The 19,223-nt window shown below is 54.6% G+C and overlaps 1 protein-coding gene across 1 annotated transcript; it reads left to right on the top strand.

Annotated features, from left to right (window-relative positions):
* Window positions 1-7,824: 7,824 nt before the first annotated feature.
* Window positions 7,825-17,989, top strand: LOC113487702 (sodium-dependent lysophosphatidylcholine symporter 1-like). Its single transcript, XM_026862392.1, has 15 exons — window positions 7,825-8,079; window positions 10,354-10,473; window positions 10,795-10,919; window positions 11,590-11,722; window positions 12,089-12,167; window positions 12,539-12,696; window positions 12,817-12,907; window positions 13,413-13,534; window positions 13,650-13,733; window positions 13,914-13,997; window positions 14,925-15,037; window positions 15,487-15,630; window positions 15,896-16,072; window positions 16,296-16,343; window positions 16,586-17,989. The coding sequence occupies exons 1-14, from the start codon at window positions 7,960-7,962 to the stop codon at window positions 16,324-16,326; spliced, it is 1,581 nt and encodes a 526-aa protein (XP_026718193.1). The 5' UTR covers window positions 7,825-7,959; the 3' UTR covers window positions 16,327-16,343; window positions 16,586-17,989.
* The last annotated feature ends 1,234 nt before the right edge of the window (window positions 17,990-19,223 follow it).

Raw genomic sequence — 19,223 nt, 5'->3', positions numbered from 1 at the left:
GAGTCTGCCTTACTGGAAAGCGAGTTTTATTTTAAGAGGTGAATTACTGAGATGATGGAAAGAGCCCAGGTGGAAAAACTCAAGGCTGTAGTACCCTTTGATTTCTTTCCTCTCCTCTGCTGAGGACTAACAGCTGAACACCTGGAATTCTCCAGCTTTGGTCTGTCCTGCTGTTTGTGTTTTGGGCTCAGGTCTCCATTTCTTTCCTTTGGACAGAATCCTGTGGGTGAATTCCTTACGCCCAGACACGAGGGACTGGTAGTGCCGGTGCGGCGTCGCGCATATGAGTTGTAGCATCGAGCGTTGTTTGTGCCACGGCGCTTTGCCCCGACCCGCAGCACGCCTGCTACCCCAGCCTGCAGCAAAACTCTGGTGCTGTGCTTGAACCCAGCCTAAGTCGGGCTCAGCAGGAGCCACCCCTGTGGGAGAGGCTGGACTGAGGCTGTACAGAGGGTCGGAGTGCGCCAGCCGCCTCCTGCCTCGGCCGCTGTGCTGGGAGTTGACCCCGTCAGCGCTCTGCAGCTTCCAGGTCCGGGCCTGGGTGGGAGCAGAGAAGCAGCTGGAGGGAGGGAGGAGCAGCTGGGGGAGGGCCGGGAGGTTGGGCAGGTTGGGCACGAGAAACTCGCTTGGCTGCCTCTAATTAATACAAAACTGCAGGAGTGGAGACCAGACCTTAGCAAGGACGTTTTTACAACAGTTTCTCAACCGAGAGCTGAATTAACTTACATTTTTCATGACTAAATGGATATATAACGTGCGTAACGACAAATTTGTAAATTATTGTGAAAATTACCATTAAAAGCTCGCGAAACATGAAAAGAGCGTTTGACCCTTTCTATATAACAGCTGCCCTCTGCTCTCCGATGATGTGCGTGTGGATGTCTGCTCTTACCACTTTGGGTTGCCTCTGCAAGCAGCTTCCCAGCACTGAGCTGCCTTCAGCTAAATGGGATTTAAAAACCTCAGCAGCAGTTTTAAAGATCTTTTCTGAGCGGTGAACTTGGGGTTTGCCTGCCTGCGTCACTTATGTATTTATGATCCTGTGTGTGAACCAGTGCGGGGAGAATTCAGAAAGGGAGTTTCCCTCGGAGGTAAATACAGCTGCCTTGGGGGAAGTCAACTTGTTTTAATTGTTCATCCGAGGAGTTCTTGTGTCCTCATCTTCTCCACATGTGTCATCTTGGGGACCTGGGACAGCATCTTCCAGAGGGCTGCATGGGATGTGCCTCCAGAGCCAGAAAAAAGGTCTAACAGCAAGTAGAAATTATTTGTCTCCGGCTTCTGCCTGGGTTAGCCGGTGGCATCGGAGGGCTGAGGTGGTGACTAGCTGGTGCCTGTGGCCTTTGGCTGGACGAGCTGGTCACTGTGGTGCCTCCAGATTAAATGAGGGTTGGCAGCTAGACAGCGCCGCGTCCAGCCGCTGGCCTCGCGGAACACAGCCGGGCTCCCTCCCAGCTCTCTCCTTGCCAAGGGGATGGAAATGTGATAAATTCAAGGGGGCTCCAGATTTAGGCGACGCTTCTCTGCCAGGAAAAGCGATTTTTCGCCCGCAGCCGGAGGGTGGCAGTGCTGCAGAGAAGCCGCTCTCCACCCTGAAGGCTCCTGCTGAGGAACTCGGCTCCTCTGCGGGGACCTGCACCTTGTGTGTCTGGGAGCCCCTCGGGGAGGTCGCTGCCGGCTCCTTCTTCCTCTGATTCTCTTCTTGGGTTTTGTTTTTGTAATTAAGGAGCAGTCCTTATCTACCGGCGAGCAGGATCAGCTCTGCCCTGCCGCCAGGCTAGCGGAGACGTGCCTGAGTGGAGTGCTGGAAGGGGGATCAGTAACCAAGACAGGGTTATCCTCTTCCAAAGCTGAGACTAGAGCCTGTAGAACCAACTGGAAACAACATACCTGCAATCTCCCCTATTAAACTGTCTCCTTCTGTGAGCTGGTGGAACATCTCACTATAAAATAAGCTATAAAGCAAAAATGACAGCCAGGCTAATTAACGGGGAAGGGATGAAAAAACAGAACAGGAAAAAGGGAGGTGGTGAAAGGAGACACCTTGATTTCGTAAAGAAAATCACCTTCCTTGTCACTTGTGCAGCTCTTCAGTGTCTGACGTGCCCCTGCAGGAAGGTAAATGCTCGTTTCTGATACTCCTGTAGTCTGTGACGGTTGTCAGTGAGTTTATTTGACTTTCTCACTAGTAAAATCTCCTTCCTTCATCATCCCATTTCTTTGTTCTAACAGAGTCACAGGCTGAGGTCGAGCTTTTCTAAAACACATTTAAGCTTGTGAAGTGTCTTTTTCTCCTTCTTTGCCTGAAGAAGATCTTTTTTTTTTTTCTCTGATCATCCCCTCCGCAGGGACATCCTGCCTGTCTGCCTGGTGTTTCACACGCTGGTGCTAAGGCAGCGCTCCACATCTCATGTGAAAACTTACTTTTCAATTTCTGTGTGATAAGATACAGCCCGGTTTTACAACCGTGCTGTCCTATCTGGGGCTGATATCTCTCACTGCATCCGAGTGTTTTTCTCAGTGTTGCATTTTAACGGTTTTCTCTTCCTCAGACGGGCGGTTGTAGGACTTCCTTGGATTTTTTTCCTTCGTCTGCAGTTCACCGTTTCCTCTTCTTCCTTTTCACATGTCCTCATTGCTGAGATGTAGTTCCTGTGTTTTCTGATAGCGTTTTGCACCATTTCCTGGGAACTGCCTCCCCTCTGCAACGCTGCTTTCACCACAGGATGTTTCCTAGTCCGGGTGTCTCGCGTGGTCGGTGGCCTGGTTACCTCAGGAGGTTCTGCTGTCCCCTCGGTCGAGTAGTTTTTTCAGTGGTCTTGGTGTAGGAATATCCATCTCTAGGTGTAGCTGTACCTTCAGCTGTTTATTGGGGTAAAATAATGTTAACAGCACAAAGCAGCTTGTTGCTTGGCTTGTTTTGGCATGAAACCCAGGTAGCAGATAAATGGAAGCAGCAAGGGGAGAGAGGGAGCAAGAAATCTCAGTTGGAACAGCTGCAGCTACAAGAGGATGACTGTAAATTTTGGTCTGATTTTTTTTTTTCTTGTTGCATTTGGTTAGAATCAGTTATATTTAATTTAGTCTTTGCTCCTCATTGCTGGACGACAATAAATCTTTCCAGAAGGAGAAAGCGACCTTCATGCCATGGCTGCTTCTTGGGTGGGTCTTCAGCTCCCTGGTGTCTTTATTTAGAGGAGTTATTAAAAGGATGTCAGTCTGCTCCTGGGATGTTCTTTGGAAGTTCAGTCGGAAGGATTTTCTTTTGAAAGCAGCACTGCTTTACAGATCCTTTGTTATCAAGAAAAAGGACCTTGAGTTGATGTTTCTTCGGCCTCTGTAGTTACAGTGGAAAAACGGGCTTTGGGGGATTGGTGTCATAGCGGTGTAAAACAAGATTCTTATGGGTTCCTTCAAAGCCCACCACCACGAGGGGAGCCCTGTGGTATCTCTGTTAATCCTTGGGCAGGAGCTGGTGTCTGTTCAGCACTTTGCTGTTCTAGGTAAGCTGTGAAGAGCTGCTAGACTGTGACAGCGAGGCAGTGCTACCCCCTCGCCGCTTCTAAATGCCCTTGTTTCTGTTGGTGAACCAGAATATTTACAGATGGAGACTGGTAGTTTTAAATGCCAGATTTAATTAAGCTACAAAGAAGTTTTTCTTCCAGGTTGTGGATTTCCATTGGTGCTTCCATGGTGAACAGCTGCCATCACCTAAGGAAGGATGTCTGGAAGTCACTCGAGGCTGGGGCAGGGTCTGGAGCACAGGTCTGCTGGGGAGCGGCTGGGGGAACTGGGGGGGTTCAGTCTGGAGAAGAGGAGGCTGAGGGGAGACCTCCTGGCCCTCGGCAACTCCCTGCCAGGAGGGGGCAGAGAGGGGGGATGAGTCTCTGGAGCCAAGGCCCCAGCGCCAGGCCCCGAGGGAATGGCCTCAAGCTGCCCAGGGCAGGGTCAGGCTGGCTCTGAGGAAGGATTTCTGTGCAGAAGGGGCTGTTGGGCGTTGGAATGGGCTGCCCAGGGCAGGGGGGAGTCCCCGGGATCCCTGGGGGGGTTGAAGAGTCGGGCTGAGCCAGCACTGAGGGATCTGGGGGAGCTGGGAACGGTCAGGGTGAGGGTCATGGTTGGGCTGGAGGAGCTGCAAGGGTTTTTCCAACTGAGATGATTCTGGGATTCTGTGAAAAGCCTTTCAGCTCCTCAAACCAGGCTTCTCCGAGCTGCACACTGTGTACCTGTCCCTTCAGGCACAGCACCAGGAGCGTGTGTGTCGGCGCTGTGCCTGGTGTGAAGGGCATCAGCCGTTGCACACACGCTTCCTGAATCTTGCTGGGTCTCTTCACCCACGGTGCTTCCGAAGGAGGTCTGATGGCCCAGCCAGCGTTCGTGTGTGGTTTAGGCAGTTTCACTTTAGGAAGGAAAAAATCCTAAAGGTAGTTGATATCTCCGAGAGTTCAGCTGCAAGTCTCCTCCTTGCTCTGGGGAATAAGGCACGTGCTGCACTACGTGGCATAACCCCCCCGAGCGGCTCTGGGAGCCGGGGAGCGTGTGGCACTGCAGAACACCCGGGGACTGTGCTGGCTGCTGCCCAAGAGCTCACGGGGCTCCTGTGGCGCCGCTGATGGAACGAGGAAGCCAACACGCGCGGTCTGCACCAGGGGGGCTGCGTGTCGCAGCTGCTGGCCAGGTGGCCGGGCTGGCTCAGCAGGGACCCTGCGGGGGTCAGCAGAAACAGGCAGAGAAATCCTTTTTGGGTACCTGTTAGCAGAAGTTTTTCCAAATGAATCCCATGTTTCCCAATCACACACTTCTAGGGAGAGTAGTATAATACTAATTAGACAACCAGGCCCGCATCTTTAGCAGTTGAACAGCTCCTGTGTCAAGCACCTCTCAATAATTTATCATTTATCATTATCACTCCTAAATTTTATTTGCTGTCCTGTCGTGTCTGCACTGAGCCTGTCTGTCCCAGCGCCGGGAGTTCCTGAAGGGATTCCAGATGATCTGATTTACCCAGGTACCTTTCAGGACTCTTCATTAAATTAACTCTTCAATGGCTTGCGGGGACAACAGTAGCAACAGCCCTTCCTCTCCTTTCTCATCCATCTCGGTGGCTGTTGAAGTCCTGACTCCTGCTCCGGCGCGGGGAGGCAGCTAAGGGGAACACGAGAGCCGTGCTTGGAGCAGTCAGGGAGGGGTAAACCTTCAGGGGACTTGCTAGCGGAATGTCTCCAAATGCTGCCACTTGCTTCTGTGCCAAAAAATTCCCATTTGCTGGCTTTAGATTTCCTTTTTTTTTTTTTTTTCAGTGGGACTCCCTTGCCCGAGCAGCCCGTCTCTAGGTCATAGTACCCTGAGAAAAGCTGTTCAGCTTGCAGGGTTTGGATTGGAGTTTTGTGTCACACATTCCTGGGCCCTGGGCTGCCTTTAGAGATAAGATCTCATGCTTCTGCAGCAGAGAAGGGGGTTCTGGGGAGGGGACCTTCCCTTTTGCAACGACTAGACTCCAACATGACCTTGTTTCTTAAACTGCAGAGCTGTGGCTTCTCTGAGCCTTTCGCTGAGCATTTGTGCAACAGAAAAATGGGTGGGTGTAGCTGCAGTGCTGCTGAGTGCTTTCCTCATCCTTCCAAAAGCTACTTCGAAGCGACTGATAGCAAAGGATCAGCGTAGCGAGGGAAGAGGCAGTGTCCTTTTGCTCCAGACCCTTGCTGTGCACAGCGTACAGTGAGCTGGTTTAGTTAGATTTCAGGCCTTGGTACACGGTGTTAGTAGGAAGCTCGCTGCAGCAAGTAGCTCAGTGATTAACAGCAAGATTGGGGCTTTTCACCAAGATCTGCCTTTCCGACACGAAACTGAAACCCGCTGCCACGCGGAGGCGGGCCGAGAGCTCCCCATGCTGCACCAGCAATCGTGACATCCTGTCTAGACCCGACGGGTGATGCCGTCTTCTGTGAGGCACAAAAGGCTTTGGGAGGATCTGAGCGGGGCAGAAATAAAGCTTTCCTGTGTTGAAGTTAATTGTGCACTGAACTGGCCAGGGAGCTGGAGCTACACAGCAGCTCTGGGAGGTGACTGTTGGTCATCTGGTGGCTTTCTAGTCTATGAGCAGAAAACGCAGCTATTTGCACCTGGAGAGTTAATGAGTGCCAGAGAGCCAGAGGATTAAGTGCTGAGTACAGTTTCCAAAGGTACCTTGTGTCTGTCCAAATGTAATGGTGTGTGGTGAGTGGGTACAAAATGGCCTAGGGGGAAAAAAAAAACCACAATAATTTGGGGTTTTATATTTCCTTTTGAGCTTCCCCTTTCCTCTTGGATGGGGAGGGATGTATTTTGCTTTCTTATAGAGATGCATCCTTAGATATGCTGGTGGGAGACAGGGATTTGGCTCCCGCTGCACTGGCTGCGGTCCAGCGTGAGTGATATTTGTTATCTGGGACGTCAGTAAAATAGCAGTGAAGAGAGATGCCGCTGACTCAGTTGTACTGTGGCTTATTAACCAAGTTCTGACTCAGCCTGAGAAACGGAGGTTTTTTAGATTAACCCCCACTGGACAAGGCAAGGCTGAGCCGAAGATGACGCATTTTTTTCTGACAGCGTTGAGGTGAACCTTGCAGAGTGGGTGCTTGAGTTCTCCTCGGGTACGGGGGAGTGGTGCAGAGACACCGACGTGGATTTAACGTTCCCAGGTGTGGAGAGGAGAGCAGGGAGAGGGTTTTGCCTGTGTTTTTCTGCCCCAGCCGCTACACATAAGCTCAGTCTTGCAGACTGAGTTTGATCTAGGTAGAGAAGCCTGGTTTTGAAGAGCTGCCTCATGGGAATAGACGTGCCAAACAGATGATTAGCGGGCAGAGTGGTGGTGCGATCCCTCTCCTGCCAGCCTTTTGCTGTGTGCCTTCTGTCCTCTGAAGATGATTTCTCCCTCTGCCTTTGCTTTGCCAAGTGCTCGTAGCAGTGACTGGCTGCATGCTGTGAGCACCGCTGCCTTGGGAACTCGCTGCTCCCACACAGCCAGTGCTGAGTAACTGGGCTCCTACTGCTCTTAAGGTAGGAGTAATTTTTGGTTTGTGATGCCAAGGCTGCTGGGCTCTATGGGCGATGAAGAGTCTGTGAAAGGGGACTAAGAAAAGCACGTTTCTTCTCACCAGGCTAAAACAGACTGTGTGGGGTCTGCATTGCCGTGGGAGATCTCTCAGGAGCTCACAGCTTGAAAGAGGTTGATAATTGCAGATCTCGCTTAATAGAAAAAGGAAAATGTATCCCACGCCTCCTGCTCTCACTGACAGTGTCCTGGGCCGAGGCAGTGCCAACACCTTCCACCCGTTAAGGGCAAAGCAAAGGGCCAGGAGGTTCCACAGCCCCGAGTAAGGAGCCAGAGCTGGGCTCCTGGTCCTCCTGGAGTGCCTGAGGAGAGAGGGGCTTTGTCAGGGCGTGACCCAGGGCAGGGACCTGCCTGTTCCTGCTGCCCTTTCCCCGGCTGCTCCGGCCGCTTTGGTTGCCCACTCTGGGTTTCACACGCTGGTTCTTTGCAGCTGGTGGTTGCTGGTGCCGAGGTAGGAGCCCTGGCGTGGCTCAGGCTTGTTCCTGCAGTGGTCTGGAGCTCAGGCAAAGGATTTCCTCTCCATACCCTTAAGATCTCGGTGTGGCAGCAGGCCTGGGATGGGGTTTGACCTTTAAAGAGCATCAGTTTCTCCACTTGACTGCAGAGCCCCTGGGAGCTGCTGCCCCGAGCACATGCTGCGCTGTGAGCCCTGCCAGGTCTCCTGCCTCCATGGGCAGGGTCTGGCCACGCTCCTCCCTCAGAGCCAGTCATTTCCCCTCCATCAGCCACCCCCGGGGCCAGGCCCATGTTCTGCCTTCGCTTGTCAAACCTCCATCCAGCTCTGATCTGCACCCGCCGTGTGCTCTTTGACATACGAGGCAACTTCTTCCTCATCCTGGGCGAGGGAGCTTCTGCTTCCCCGCCACATGCCACGGAAGGACACGGTGGAATCTGCCGTCATGCTTCCAGGCAATCCTGAAGATGCTGAGGTGCACAGGTCAACCCAAGAAGGAGCTCTCCTTCAGAGGAGGGCGGTCCGCAGGGAGGTAAGATCAGTGTCCCAAGGGTGGTTGGTGCTTCCTCACACGCGGAGACGCGGTTCACACGTGCACACTAACCCTGGCGAGTGCGCACACCCACGCGGAGCCTTCCCGGCTCGAGCAGCCGCAGGCTGTGGGGGTGTTTCGAAGCGTTTATGACTCAAGCTTGAGAACACATTGTTAAAGCAAGGCTCTGCATTTTGTTGTTGTTGCTGACTTTCAAGTGAAATGGGCAGAGACGTGCAGAGCGCTGTCCTACCTGCTGGGAGCATAAAGGGAACAAAAGCTGCCACAAAACCTTACAGGCGAAAGAAATGCTTTTGTTATTTTAGAAACCAAACTGCTGTGGAATCAAGACTTTGTGTGAGTAAATGCTCCTCGGCGGTGGTACAAGCCTAATGCTTCAGCTATCCCTGCGGGACAAGGTTGGGCTGCAATTTGAAATTGCAATTTGAAATACAAGGGCCCTGATTCTCGCTGTGTGATGTGAAAGCCAGAAAGTAAACGGGGACCAAAAGCTGAGAGGCACGACCTGGGGTTACCAGGTGGGGGGAAAGTGGGCACTCTGCTGCCTCGGGTGTGCAGGAGGGAGCTGGGCCCTCCAGCCTGGAGAGCACAGGGGCCGTGGAGGAGTTACTGCTGAGGGCTGCACGAGGGAAACGCGCTCGGTGCCTCCTGGAATGGTGCTATGGGGGATTGTGGCTGCGCTTTCGGAAGCTGCTCCCTAGTACCATTGCGGGGAAGGTCTGCCCTCCCTCGAGGGTGGCACAACCAGCCATCACCAGCCCGAACCCGCGGGGGAAACGGCAGGTTGCCCCCTCGTCCCACAAGAGATGAGGACGTGGGGGTTTGGAGCAATCCCTGACTTGATTTCCCCGTTACCCAGCGGTCTGTGACCCCGCAGCCCGTCCCGCAGCCGTGCTGCCTCCCTGCCAAGCGTTCATCCCTCCTCGCTCTCGGTGATTCTGCAGAGCTCACGCTGGAGGAGCTCACGGCCTTTCCCAGCCATGTTACCCGGGACGACCATCTGCCCCCCCTGAGCGGGGCAGCCTCCTGCATCTCTCCACAGCTCTGTAGTTTTTGGGTGCAGGACAGCGACCCGTGAGCTGCGCCGGAGCTTCTCAGTGATCAGGGAAACCCGAAACGTGGAGTAGATCAGGAACCCGAGATGCTGACAAGTGCCTTAGCCCTGAGCATCCTCCGAGGCGGCCTGTGCTGAGCTCCCTCCTAGGAGAGCCGAGCTGTGGGCAAGGCCACGCGCTGCTTCAGCGGAGCGCAAAGCCGAGCCTAGATGGGCCGTCGGCTTTCTACGTGGTCTCGCCCTGTGTTCTGCAGTACGCTCCCGGTCTCATGTGGTGCAGAGGTGGATCGTGCTAGGCAGCAAGTTCATTTCGGGGCTGGAAGACAGTGCTGTAGGTTGCCTCTGGGAACTTGCCAGATACTTGAGGCTTGGTACGGTATTTACTTAAGCTAACCACATCCAAATAAAATAGAGGCTTTGCCATCAGCCTTTTCCTGCGTGCTGAAACATTCCTTGTGTTTCCCCTGTTGATCTATAGAAATCCCCTGGGCTCCGGCCTTTGCAGTCTCTCTCCTCGGGTTGCCTCGTTAGTCACTTTAAGCCTGATGCAATTTGTACTTTTCAATATTAAAGAACTTGAACCACTGGATTGTGGCTCAATAGAATAGCAAAGGACAATGTTAGAGCAGCTCAGCAGACAGTGCCTGGCATTAGATATGGATCTCATTTGTTAGTGGCCTGTGAGCTCATGCAGACATGCCCCTGAGGAGAATCGAGGTGAAACACCAGGGATGTGGCCCTGGTGACAAGCCAAGCCTAAGTCAAGGCAATGAGACAGATGCCCACTGTGGGGCTGTGGCTGGTGGGGGAGTGGATGGGCTGGAGCAAGGAGAGCGGCTCTCGGCATGTGTAGCCCCTTGAAACGGCCGCCCGAGGCACCCTGAGGCCTTGGGGAGAGTTTGAAACGCTGCTGAGCGGGACCTGGGAGCCAGGCTGGTGCCCCAGGGCAGGTCGCCTGTAGGAAACGCTGCGCCCTGAGCCGCCGAGATGAGCAGCAGATGGGGAAGCATCCTAGAGCACCCCGACCGCCACGACCACCTTGCTTGGGGGTGTCCGATGGAGTGCTGTCCAGCCAAAGGACAGGGATGTGTGTTGGGGGGAGTTCGGGGTTTCAAAGGGCCTCGGAGAACCGCACAGCTGGAGGCTGGCTGTGGGCCAGGGGTGCGCATCGCTTCAGGCTTGTTCCCTGGTGTCCGCAGGAGAAGTCAGGACTGCCGCTCTGCAGGAAGCTTTGCTATGCTGTCGGGGGCATTCCCTACCAGATGACAGGCAACGCCCTCGGGTTCTTCCTCCAAATCTTCCTGCTGGATGTTGTGCAGGTGAGTGGCCACGTGAGCTGCGGTTATCTGCAAAGGGGCTTAGCGTAAGCTCCGCAGACTGGGGCAAGGGTAGAGTTTGGGTGGCCAAAGCCCTTGGAAATGCCTGTTGGAATTGGAATTCAAGCTGGATCAAAATCGTGTGATGTAAATATTGTTGGTGGGCTCACAGGAGGCGTTTCTGGGCCATTTCAATGCTCGGAGTGGTCTCCAAGGGATGCAGACGAAATGCTGGCTAGAGTGAGCTGCATCGTGCCGACTGCTCGCAGCTTTTCACCAGTTCTCCCCTTTCCCTTTCGAGCTGTGGTTTCCATTTCCCCCCAGCTGGAGCCAGTTCATGCCTCTTTGATAATTTTCCTTGGAAGAGCCTGGGATGCGGTGACTGACCCTGCTATTGGCTTCCTGGTCAGCAAGAGCCCGAGGAGAAAATATGGGAAGCTGGTGCCATGGTGAGTGTCCAGGCTGGAGCCTTGGGAGGGTCTTTGCTGCGCTCAGATTCCCTCAGTGCCAGCACAAGGAGGCAGCTGAGGTGCCTCACTGGGAGTTTGGGCTTACAGAGAATTACAAAACCTTAACATCACGAGGACACTAAAGATAACATAACTCATAGTGGGGTCCGCATGTTATTTGAGTGAAGGAGGAGGAATGTCCTGCAAATGGGTACGCTTGCTGTTTCTTTGGAGCCTCATGTTTTTTCAGGTGGTGGGTTTGGTGCTCCAAGAGTCCCGTGTGGTGGCACGTACAGAGCTCGGTACAGTCAGCTGTGCCAGGAGCTCACCAGCTCTAACCACGGGCACAGCTTGCGTGTAGGAGGGATCCTGCTGCCCCCAAGGTTCTGCTGCAGGGCAGGGACTTGAAGTAAAGACACTAAGAAATGTTGGACAACTCAGACATTAGTTTTTCTCTCAGTGCTTATGTTTAGCCCCTCTACCGCCAAGCCTGATCGATGGATACTCACTTGAGCAAAGCTGCTTCCTCTTACAGATCTTGATCTTGTAGTGGCCGGCTGTGGTTCAGAAGCTGGGGGTGGGGGCTGTGCTGTGTAGCCCAGCTTGTGCAACGCCAAGTGTGGCCGCCTTATCTGAGAGTGGCATCTGAGCGGCTCCGCTTCCTCCCCAGGATCGCGTGCTCCATGCCATTCGGGGTGCTCTGCTACTGCCTGATGTGGTTCACCCTCTCGGATGCCACCCCCGCCTCCCTGAAATTCCTGTGGTACCTGTTCATGTACAGCTTCTTCCAGACTTGCATGACTGTAAGGAACGTGGTGCCTGGGGCTGACTCTCTTACACACCGTCCTGACAGGGACGGGGTCAGCGGGGGAGTCGCAGCCCCTCCAGTAAGGGACCTGGAGCTGGGGAGCAGGGAGGGACGCAGCGGGGCACAGACGGTGCTTTTTAATGCCAGGGGTTCACCCAGGCTGCCTGTCTTGTGGTGATGTGAACTTCTCCATCGCTGGTTAGTGGGAGCAAGAACAAATCACAGCAGAGGGTGAAAAGCCACCTGCGTGCCGGGGTGACATGGAGGCAGCATCATCTGCTGTGTGTAGGGTCTGGGGGGGCACGACCCGCAAAGCAGGGGAGCAGCACCCCGAGCTGTGGTTGAACTGTGCTCTCCCTAGTGCCACCACGTGCCGTACTCTTCCCTGACAATGTTCCTGGGAGGAACCCAGAGCGACCGTGATTCTGCCACTGCCTATAGTAAGTGTCTGTGCCCCTCCAGCGCCGGTCTGGCGGCATTTCTGGGAGAGCCCTCCCTGGAGGAGAGCTGAACGTGTTCCTCTGGCTTTGAACAGGCTGCAGAGTGGATGGGGCAAAGCAGGGATGTGAAATCAGCCATCTTCTGCAAAGAATTTACATGCAGAAATATTTTTTAGATCTGATTCTTAGATCTAGGAAAACCAGGACCCAGAAAAATCAGGGCGGGTAGAAGTAGGAGGTTTTTTCTGGGGCAGCTCTGGATGGTGGTGCCACCAATTCCGCTCCCAAAGCTGGTCTTTTACCTGGTGCAAGGGACATGTCCTGTCATCCAGGGAGTGGGACTGAGGTTTCTCTCCTGGTTCTCCTGGCAGGAATGGGGCTGGAAGTGCTCAGCACACTCCTTGGGTCAGGAATCCAGGGGCAGATTGTGGGGGGTTACCATGCCCGCATGCTGAATGGCTGTTACGTGTCCAACCAGAGCCGGCCCAACGCCAGCACCTACAGCCTCGCAGACTCTCTGGAGAACACGGTAAGGGCCGGCCCGGCTGCCCCCCACTCCTCCCGTGAGCTCTGGGCCCGGCGCTGCTGCCTGCACTGCCAGCTCTGTGCCGCACCCGCGGTGTCACTGTGACTGCCTCTTGTTTTCCAGCGTAGGGCCTATGTATTCGCATCCTTGGTCCTGGGTTCAATCTATTGCCTGTCCTGCCTGATTCTTGTCTTTGGAGTCAGGGAGCAGCCTGGTAAGGTCATTTCAGTGCAGTTTGGAGGGTGCCCAGTGGCAGCGGATGGTGAGGACGGGGTTGCAGAGGAAGGTGTGAGGCAGAGGGAGCTGAGCACCGCTGCGGGGGATGGCTGGCAGGGTGCAGGGCTCACAAATGCAACACAGGGATACGGAGACCCTCCTTGGTTTGTGCTGGCAGCCTCTTGCTCCCGCAGAGGAGAGAGGAGATGCTTCGGAGGAAGGAAATCTCCAGCTGTCCCGGAGCTCCTGGGACAGTCCCACCGAGCAGGTCTCGCCAACGCACAGCCTGTGGAGCAACATGGGCCAGCCCGAGCACGTGGTGTAGACTCAAAATCCTGCCTGTAGATGACACGGTGGCTGTTGACTCTGCCCTGACACTTTGGGCTCCACTAGCCCCTCACCCAGCTGAGCTGCACCCCAGGCGTGGCGGCACAATCCCCCCCATGCCTCCCACCCCGTCGCGTTTGTTCTGGCAGCTCCAGCCCTGCTGTCTCTCCTCTCAGGGCCCCTCAGCCCCCTGGGGAAGGTTGAGCTGCCCTTTGCCAGCTGCCTGAGGATGATTGTGGGACACCAGCCCTACACCCAGCTGCTGTGTGGCTTCCTCTTTGCCTCCCTGGCCTTCCAGGTGTGAGACCTGCCACGGCAGGAGGAGAACTTGGGGGAGAAGATGTCCGGGCAAGTTATCTAGACAGTGATCTCGGGACCCCCGGCCATGAATGTCTCCGTGTTGCTTTTCCCAGATCACACAGGGGATCTTTGCCTTCTTCTGTACTCATGCTGCAGGGCTGGCTGGGAAGTTCCAACATTTAGTGCTTATCATGTTGGTGAGTGAGCCCCAGGCAGACTTTCCTGGTGGAGACGTTGATCCCTGGGTCACCCCAGCCCTTGAGCTCAGCCTCGTGGAGTCATGTGCTGCTGTTCCTGCCCAGTAGCAAGGACGTCACACGGGCAGAGACCAGCAGTCCTGGGGGGGCACTGCTGAGACTCCCCTTTGCTTCTTTCAGGTTACAGCTTCCCTCTCTATTCCCTTTTGGCAGTGGTTTTTGGGGAGATTTGGAAAGAAAACAGCGGCGTCGCTGGGCCTGGTGGTGAGTTTTCCTGTGGCTGTAGACTGAGACGCCCTGCGAGGGCACAGCCTTACCCCCAGCTGCTCGCAGTGTCTGGGGAGAAGCTGCTAGCCAGGCAGCTGAGGGTGACCCTGAGCACGGTGTCCTCTGCACTGCAGGTGACCAGGAGTTAAACCACTAGTTGAAGGCAGCTCTGCGCTTCCTTGCGTCTGGCCACAGCTGGTCTCGGTGGCCGTGGCTTCACAGAGCTTTGCAGCAAGGTGCAGGGAGGCTGAGGGACCGACCCAGGGACAGTGGGGAACTGACTCTGGGGTTTTTTAATATCACCCAACCAAGGCATGGCTGTGGATCTGGTGAGCAGCGTGTGATCAGATGCTGTACCAACACCTCAGTCTCATGTGCACATGCAATCGTCATCCTGGGGCCTCTGTCCTGCTCCAGGACCTTGCATGCTTGATGCAAGTGATCCCAGTTCTGCCATCCAGCTCTGTGAGAGGCGCAGGGAGGGGAGGAAGGGCTCTGCATCACGCTTGGCAGCGGCTGGGAAACAGCCCGCTCATCACACATCCCAGCCGCAGGTCATCAAGGAATTCCCATTTGGCTTTGTGCAGAATTAGGTGCTCAAATCCCATTGAGGATCTATCCCCAAGTGCCTTCCTCACAGACACTGGGTGCAGCCATAGCAGATCCAGCTTTCCAGTTTAACCACTCAGCTCCACTGTCCTCCGTAACCATCCCCCTTTACCCCTGAGGAAGGTTTTGCTGTGGGCATCAGCCTGCCCAGGGCCCCCACGCTGCACTGCGCAGGGGACAGGAGCCGTTCTCTTTATGAAATGTGTGAGGAAGGGGGAAGCGTGGCCTCTGGTTGCGCAGACGGATGCAAACTGCCTGTGAGCAGCAGAAAGCGCCCACGTGCTTTTGTTTCTCCTCTTCCTCTCGCCACTGCAGCTGATCATCCCAGCCCTGGTAGCCGTCACCCAGCTGAAGCACAACTTCCCAGCCTTCGCCTTCCTGGTGATCCTGGCAGGCTGCAGCATGGCTGTGCTCTACCTTCTACCATGGTGAGCTGAGGCACCTCTGAGCTGTTTGCCAGGCAGAGAGGAGGGGAAGGTTTTGGGGAAAGCCCCACCCGTGCCCGTTTACTCCATACAGCAGCTTTTGAGCTGCAGAGTGTGGAGGTGGGACTGGGAAGGGACGCAGATGGCACCCACTGCCCCCCAGCAGCATGGTTCCACCTGCACTCGCGTTCGGCAGCAGGACGCCGGGCGTTGCACGAGGTGCTGGTTTTCTTCTCTTTTTGTCTGAAGCAGCTGCTGCACCCTCCCCGTAAGACGCTCTCTGCCCTGTTTGCCTGAGGCAGAGGACAGGCACAAAATGGTCTCCAGAGTGGGCTTCTGCAAGGGCTTTCTGTCTCTCTGCTGCTCGGAGAGGCCTTGGAGCAGCTGCAGCCAAGTCCAGCTGGTGCTGGCGTGGGTGTCACCAACGTGTCCGTGGGGCTGTCTGTCCCCAGGTCCATGCTGCCAGATACTGTGGATGACTTCATGCTGAGGAACCCCGGCTGTCTCAACCTGGAGGCTCTTTTCTACTCGTTTTACGTCTTCTTCAACAAGTTTGCAGGTGGCCTTGCCGTGGGGATATCGACACTGAGTTTACAGTAAGCCCCAAACGCTACCCGCCCTGTTTTGTCAGCCCAGCACAGGCACTTTCCCTGCTGTTTGATAGGAGATGCTGGGATGAGTCACAGGGGAATCCAAATTTGTTTTTCCAACATCTACTGGGGGCAAGAGGAGCAGAAAGAAGTGGGAATTCCCCAAAACTGGGCCTCCAACACCAGACTCGAGAGGAGAGTGACAGCGGTGTCTGTTTGCCTTTCTGCGGCGGCCTGGTGGGACTGGGGGAAGGAAAACTGTTCTCTTCAGTTTTGCAGGTTATCGTGCTGGGGACTGCACATACAACCCCTCCGTCATCCTCACCCTGAAGCTTCTCATGGCCCCAGTCCCAATAAGCCTGCTGCTCGTTGCCATAATCATCTTCTGCCTCCATCCCATCAATGAGGAGAGGAGGAAGCAGATGAGAATGGAGATGGAAGCAATGGGGTAAATTGAAGCTCCACGAAGGAGCTGGGTCACCTAGTCTGGGTGTCTGCCTTGGTCCTAGCCCAGCACAGAAATGTTGTACAGGGGAGGGACTGTGTGTGCCCGGTCTGGCGCCCCGTGGCTGGGCTACAGTCCTCTCTCGGGGTGTGTTTCCCGAAGGGCTTCGGGGTATTTTGGTGTGACTGACTTCACACCAGATTTCACGAGCGCTCGCGTTCAACAGGCAGCAGGTACGACGTGGCAGCCGAGAATAAACCCTGGGCTGAAGCGGGTGAGTTCATCGGGAAGGATGCGGATTTGCTGCGCTGTCAGGATGTGCTGCTGCTGGGGAAAGTCGTGGCTTCCTGTTGCTTCCTGTTCCCGTGTCCCAAAGGCCCATTTTGCATCCTGACTCCCTCCCTCTCCCAGCTGGCAGGCACGGGACAGGGAGGGGGGGGTCCCGCTGCAGCCCCAGCCCTGCCACCTCACCAGAGCTGCTTTCTCCAGGGCTTGGCCTCACTGATCTTTTGGCAGGTCCTGACAGATCTGGGCAAGACAGATGCATGTTCTCCTGCTGTGAGAGACTGCAGTGCTGGGGAGGAAGGGCCCCCGCCAGCCCCGGAGCAGTGCTCACACACGCTGGGGTGCCGAGGTGTCACTTAACCTTCTGGGAAAGCACCCACAAAAAGCACAGGGGTTGTTTTTGAGAGGAAACTCTTTTTCCTAAAAACCAGTTATTAGGGAAAATACCACTGAGATAGTGCGCGTCTTTGTGCTTAGACTGCCCTTTCACGGGGAAAGGTTTAGAATTTCTTTGAATGAGGGTGGCGTTCAAGCCAGCGGTGTTTTAAAGCCCGTGCAGCAACAATGACACCTGGCAGCAGGGTGGCAGAAGCCAGCTCTGTCCGTCTGCCTGGGCCTCCCCAGCTGAGTCACTGCTGGGAAACCAGGAGCTTCGCCGGTACCTGAGGCTGCGGGAATGGGCTGTGCTGCCTCCCGTCAGGCACCTGCGGGGGGGCTGGCAGCTTGTCCTGGTTTCTGCCAGGTCAGGAGGTTATGATGGAGTGTCAAGAAGAGCCAAGTTGCTTTTAAATCGTTGCCCAGAGCTCGATCTCCCACAGCAGCATCTTGCGCGAGCTGCTCGGCACCCCCACATCTCTCCTGGCAACAGTGAGGGGGCAGCGGGGGGAAGAGAGGAGAAGTCAGCCATGTCGTGGCGGGTAGCGCTGAGCTGTGTTCAGCCTTGTGCACAGGCAGAGAGCGAGGTTGGTTATTTTTAGGGCTAGAGCTGTATCTGACCGTTGGTTGACCTTGCAGCTCTCCAGTCTGGTGCACACTGGCAGGATCTGAGCAAATTACTCCCCGGTTGTGCGCTGCATTAATTTGAAGCCTTAAGTCTTGCGGTACAACTTTGCGATCAGTGGGGGAGACGGTGCTTTAGAGCTGCGTCAGGGCACCTGCAGGATCGTCACAGCAACCCCGATTCAGAGCGATTTCTCAGATGCACAAAGGGCCTCTTTTTTTTTTTTTTTAATTTTTTGGTTGTTTTGTTTTCTGGAGTGTGAAGGATGTTCCTTGGGATCGCCTGACTAAGCCTGTGGTCAGGTGTTGGGATGCGCTGCCCTCTGCCACCGCCTTGCTTTCAGCCTTGCTGCCCCTGCATTTACTACAAGCAAAAGCCTTTGAGCGCCGAGGAAATGCTCTGATTGTTGAGAATTTAAAGTCCTGCAGAAGGCATGAATTATTTCAAAGGCACACGCTCCTTGGGACAGAGGATGGGCTTGATCTGGAGCTCCCAAACTGCAGCACAGGCTGGGAACGGGCCACGGGCTGCTGCAGCGTTGGGACCAGACCCAGTGCAGAGCAGGGAGCTGCTGCTGGTGTGTGTGGTGCCTGCCAGCCCCGCCACTGCCCAGGGTGGTGCCACTGTATATCCAGTGTCCCATTTATTTTTTACAGTATTAAATCTGAATGGTCACACTTTTCCCTCTTGGTATTTCTTATTTTGTGAGTTCTGCCAGCAGAAAATCCGGCGGGCAGAGAGTGATTCAGGTGAAATCCACTTCTTTTCAAGCCTTTGTACTTTCTCCACAGTTTAGACACCAGAATCTGACCTGAATCCTTCCTGGGTCTTGACCAGCTGCACCCTGAGCAGTGAGGGGTGATCAAACCTGGCCGAGCTCCTCACTCCTGTTGAAGTACCGGTTGTTGCAGTGACCTCGCTTGGTGGTAAAATGAGCAGGTTATGCCAGGGAGTAAAAAAACAAACCAAAACAAAACGCCCCACCCGAGGTGAGAGCCACAGTGCTGGACTTGTGCGAGCGTGCCCGCGCCAGGGCTCTAGCGTGGGCACACACCGAGCAGTATTTTCCCCTTTCAGATCCTTGTTTATTGCTGGCCCAGCTCTTCACTGAGGTAGCATTAATCAGGAGGGATGAGAGCATGCCCCTTTTTTTCTCCTGTTATTTTTCATCTTGACTCTGGGCCTCGCACATCTGCCCTGCTGATGGGTGTGTTTGCAGAAAGTCAGGCACCTTCTGTGTGTTGCAGCTTCAATATAAAAAATAATGCTATGGCATCAAGCAAGGAAAAAAAAAAAAACACTCAACCTTGGCCTTTCAGTATTTAAAAGATGCATGGAAGGGATAGAAGCAATTAAAAGTTGCTTCATCCCGTTATCTGTTATTTTAAGCATCTCCTCCTCTTGTGTCCCATTTTAATGCACTTGCTGAGAATACTGGCTTTTTATTAGTCTCTTGGCTGTCCTTGGAACTTCTCTGTTCCCTTGTGGACACTCAAGTTCATCTCCTTGATGTAAGGAAATAGGACGCTTTGAGGCAAAAATCCTGCGCCTGGAGCGATTCTTTTTTTTTGACCAAAAAAAAGAGAATGGTTGCTGTTGTTCCCAGAAGAAAGTCCTTCTGAGCGTTCCATTGTTCAAACCTGCCCCAGTAATGGGGGGCTGGTGCCAACTCCCACCAGCACGGTGAGGAGCAGCATTAATATAGATCTATAAAAGAGAATTTTGTCTGCTGGCGTCGCACGTGCCCGATGCTCTCGATTTAAGTTCAGCCTAGGCTTGGGAACTGTGGAAATAATTGTCTGGGGCGTGGGGCTGGCAGGTCGGGCTTCCCGGGGAGCCCCGCTTGGGCCGCCTCGGCCTCCCCACGCC

This window comes from Athene cunicularia (genome assembly GCF_003259725.1).
Source record: "Athene cunicularia isolate RWA chromosome 20 unlocalized genomic scaffold, athCun1 chr20_part2, whole genome shotgun sequence".
NCBI classification, from domain to species: Eukaryota; Metazoa; Chordata; class Aves; order Strigiformes; family Strigidae; genus Athene; species Athene cunicularia.
Note: the sequence above shows the minus strand (reverse complement) of the source record. Positions and strands in the feature narration are given on the sequence as shown.

What these genes read in the sequence shown, in the direction of transcription:
- LOC113487702 (XM_026862392.1), top strand. Translation starts at nt 7,960, where the DNA reads ATGCCACGGAAGGACACGGTGGAATCTGCCGTCATGCTTCCAGGCAAT. An exon ending in TATGGGAAGCTGGTGCCATG is followed by an intron (nt 10,920 to 11,589) that starts GTGAGTGTCCAG and finishes CTTCCTCCCCAG; the next exon opens with GATCGCGTGCTCCATGCCAT. An exon ending in TGGAGTCAGGGAGCAGCCTG is followed by an intron (nt 12,908 to 13,412) that starts GTAAGGTCATTT and finishes CTCTCCTCTCAG; the next exon opens with GGCCCCTCAGCCCCCTGGGG.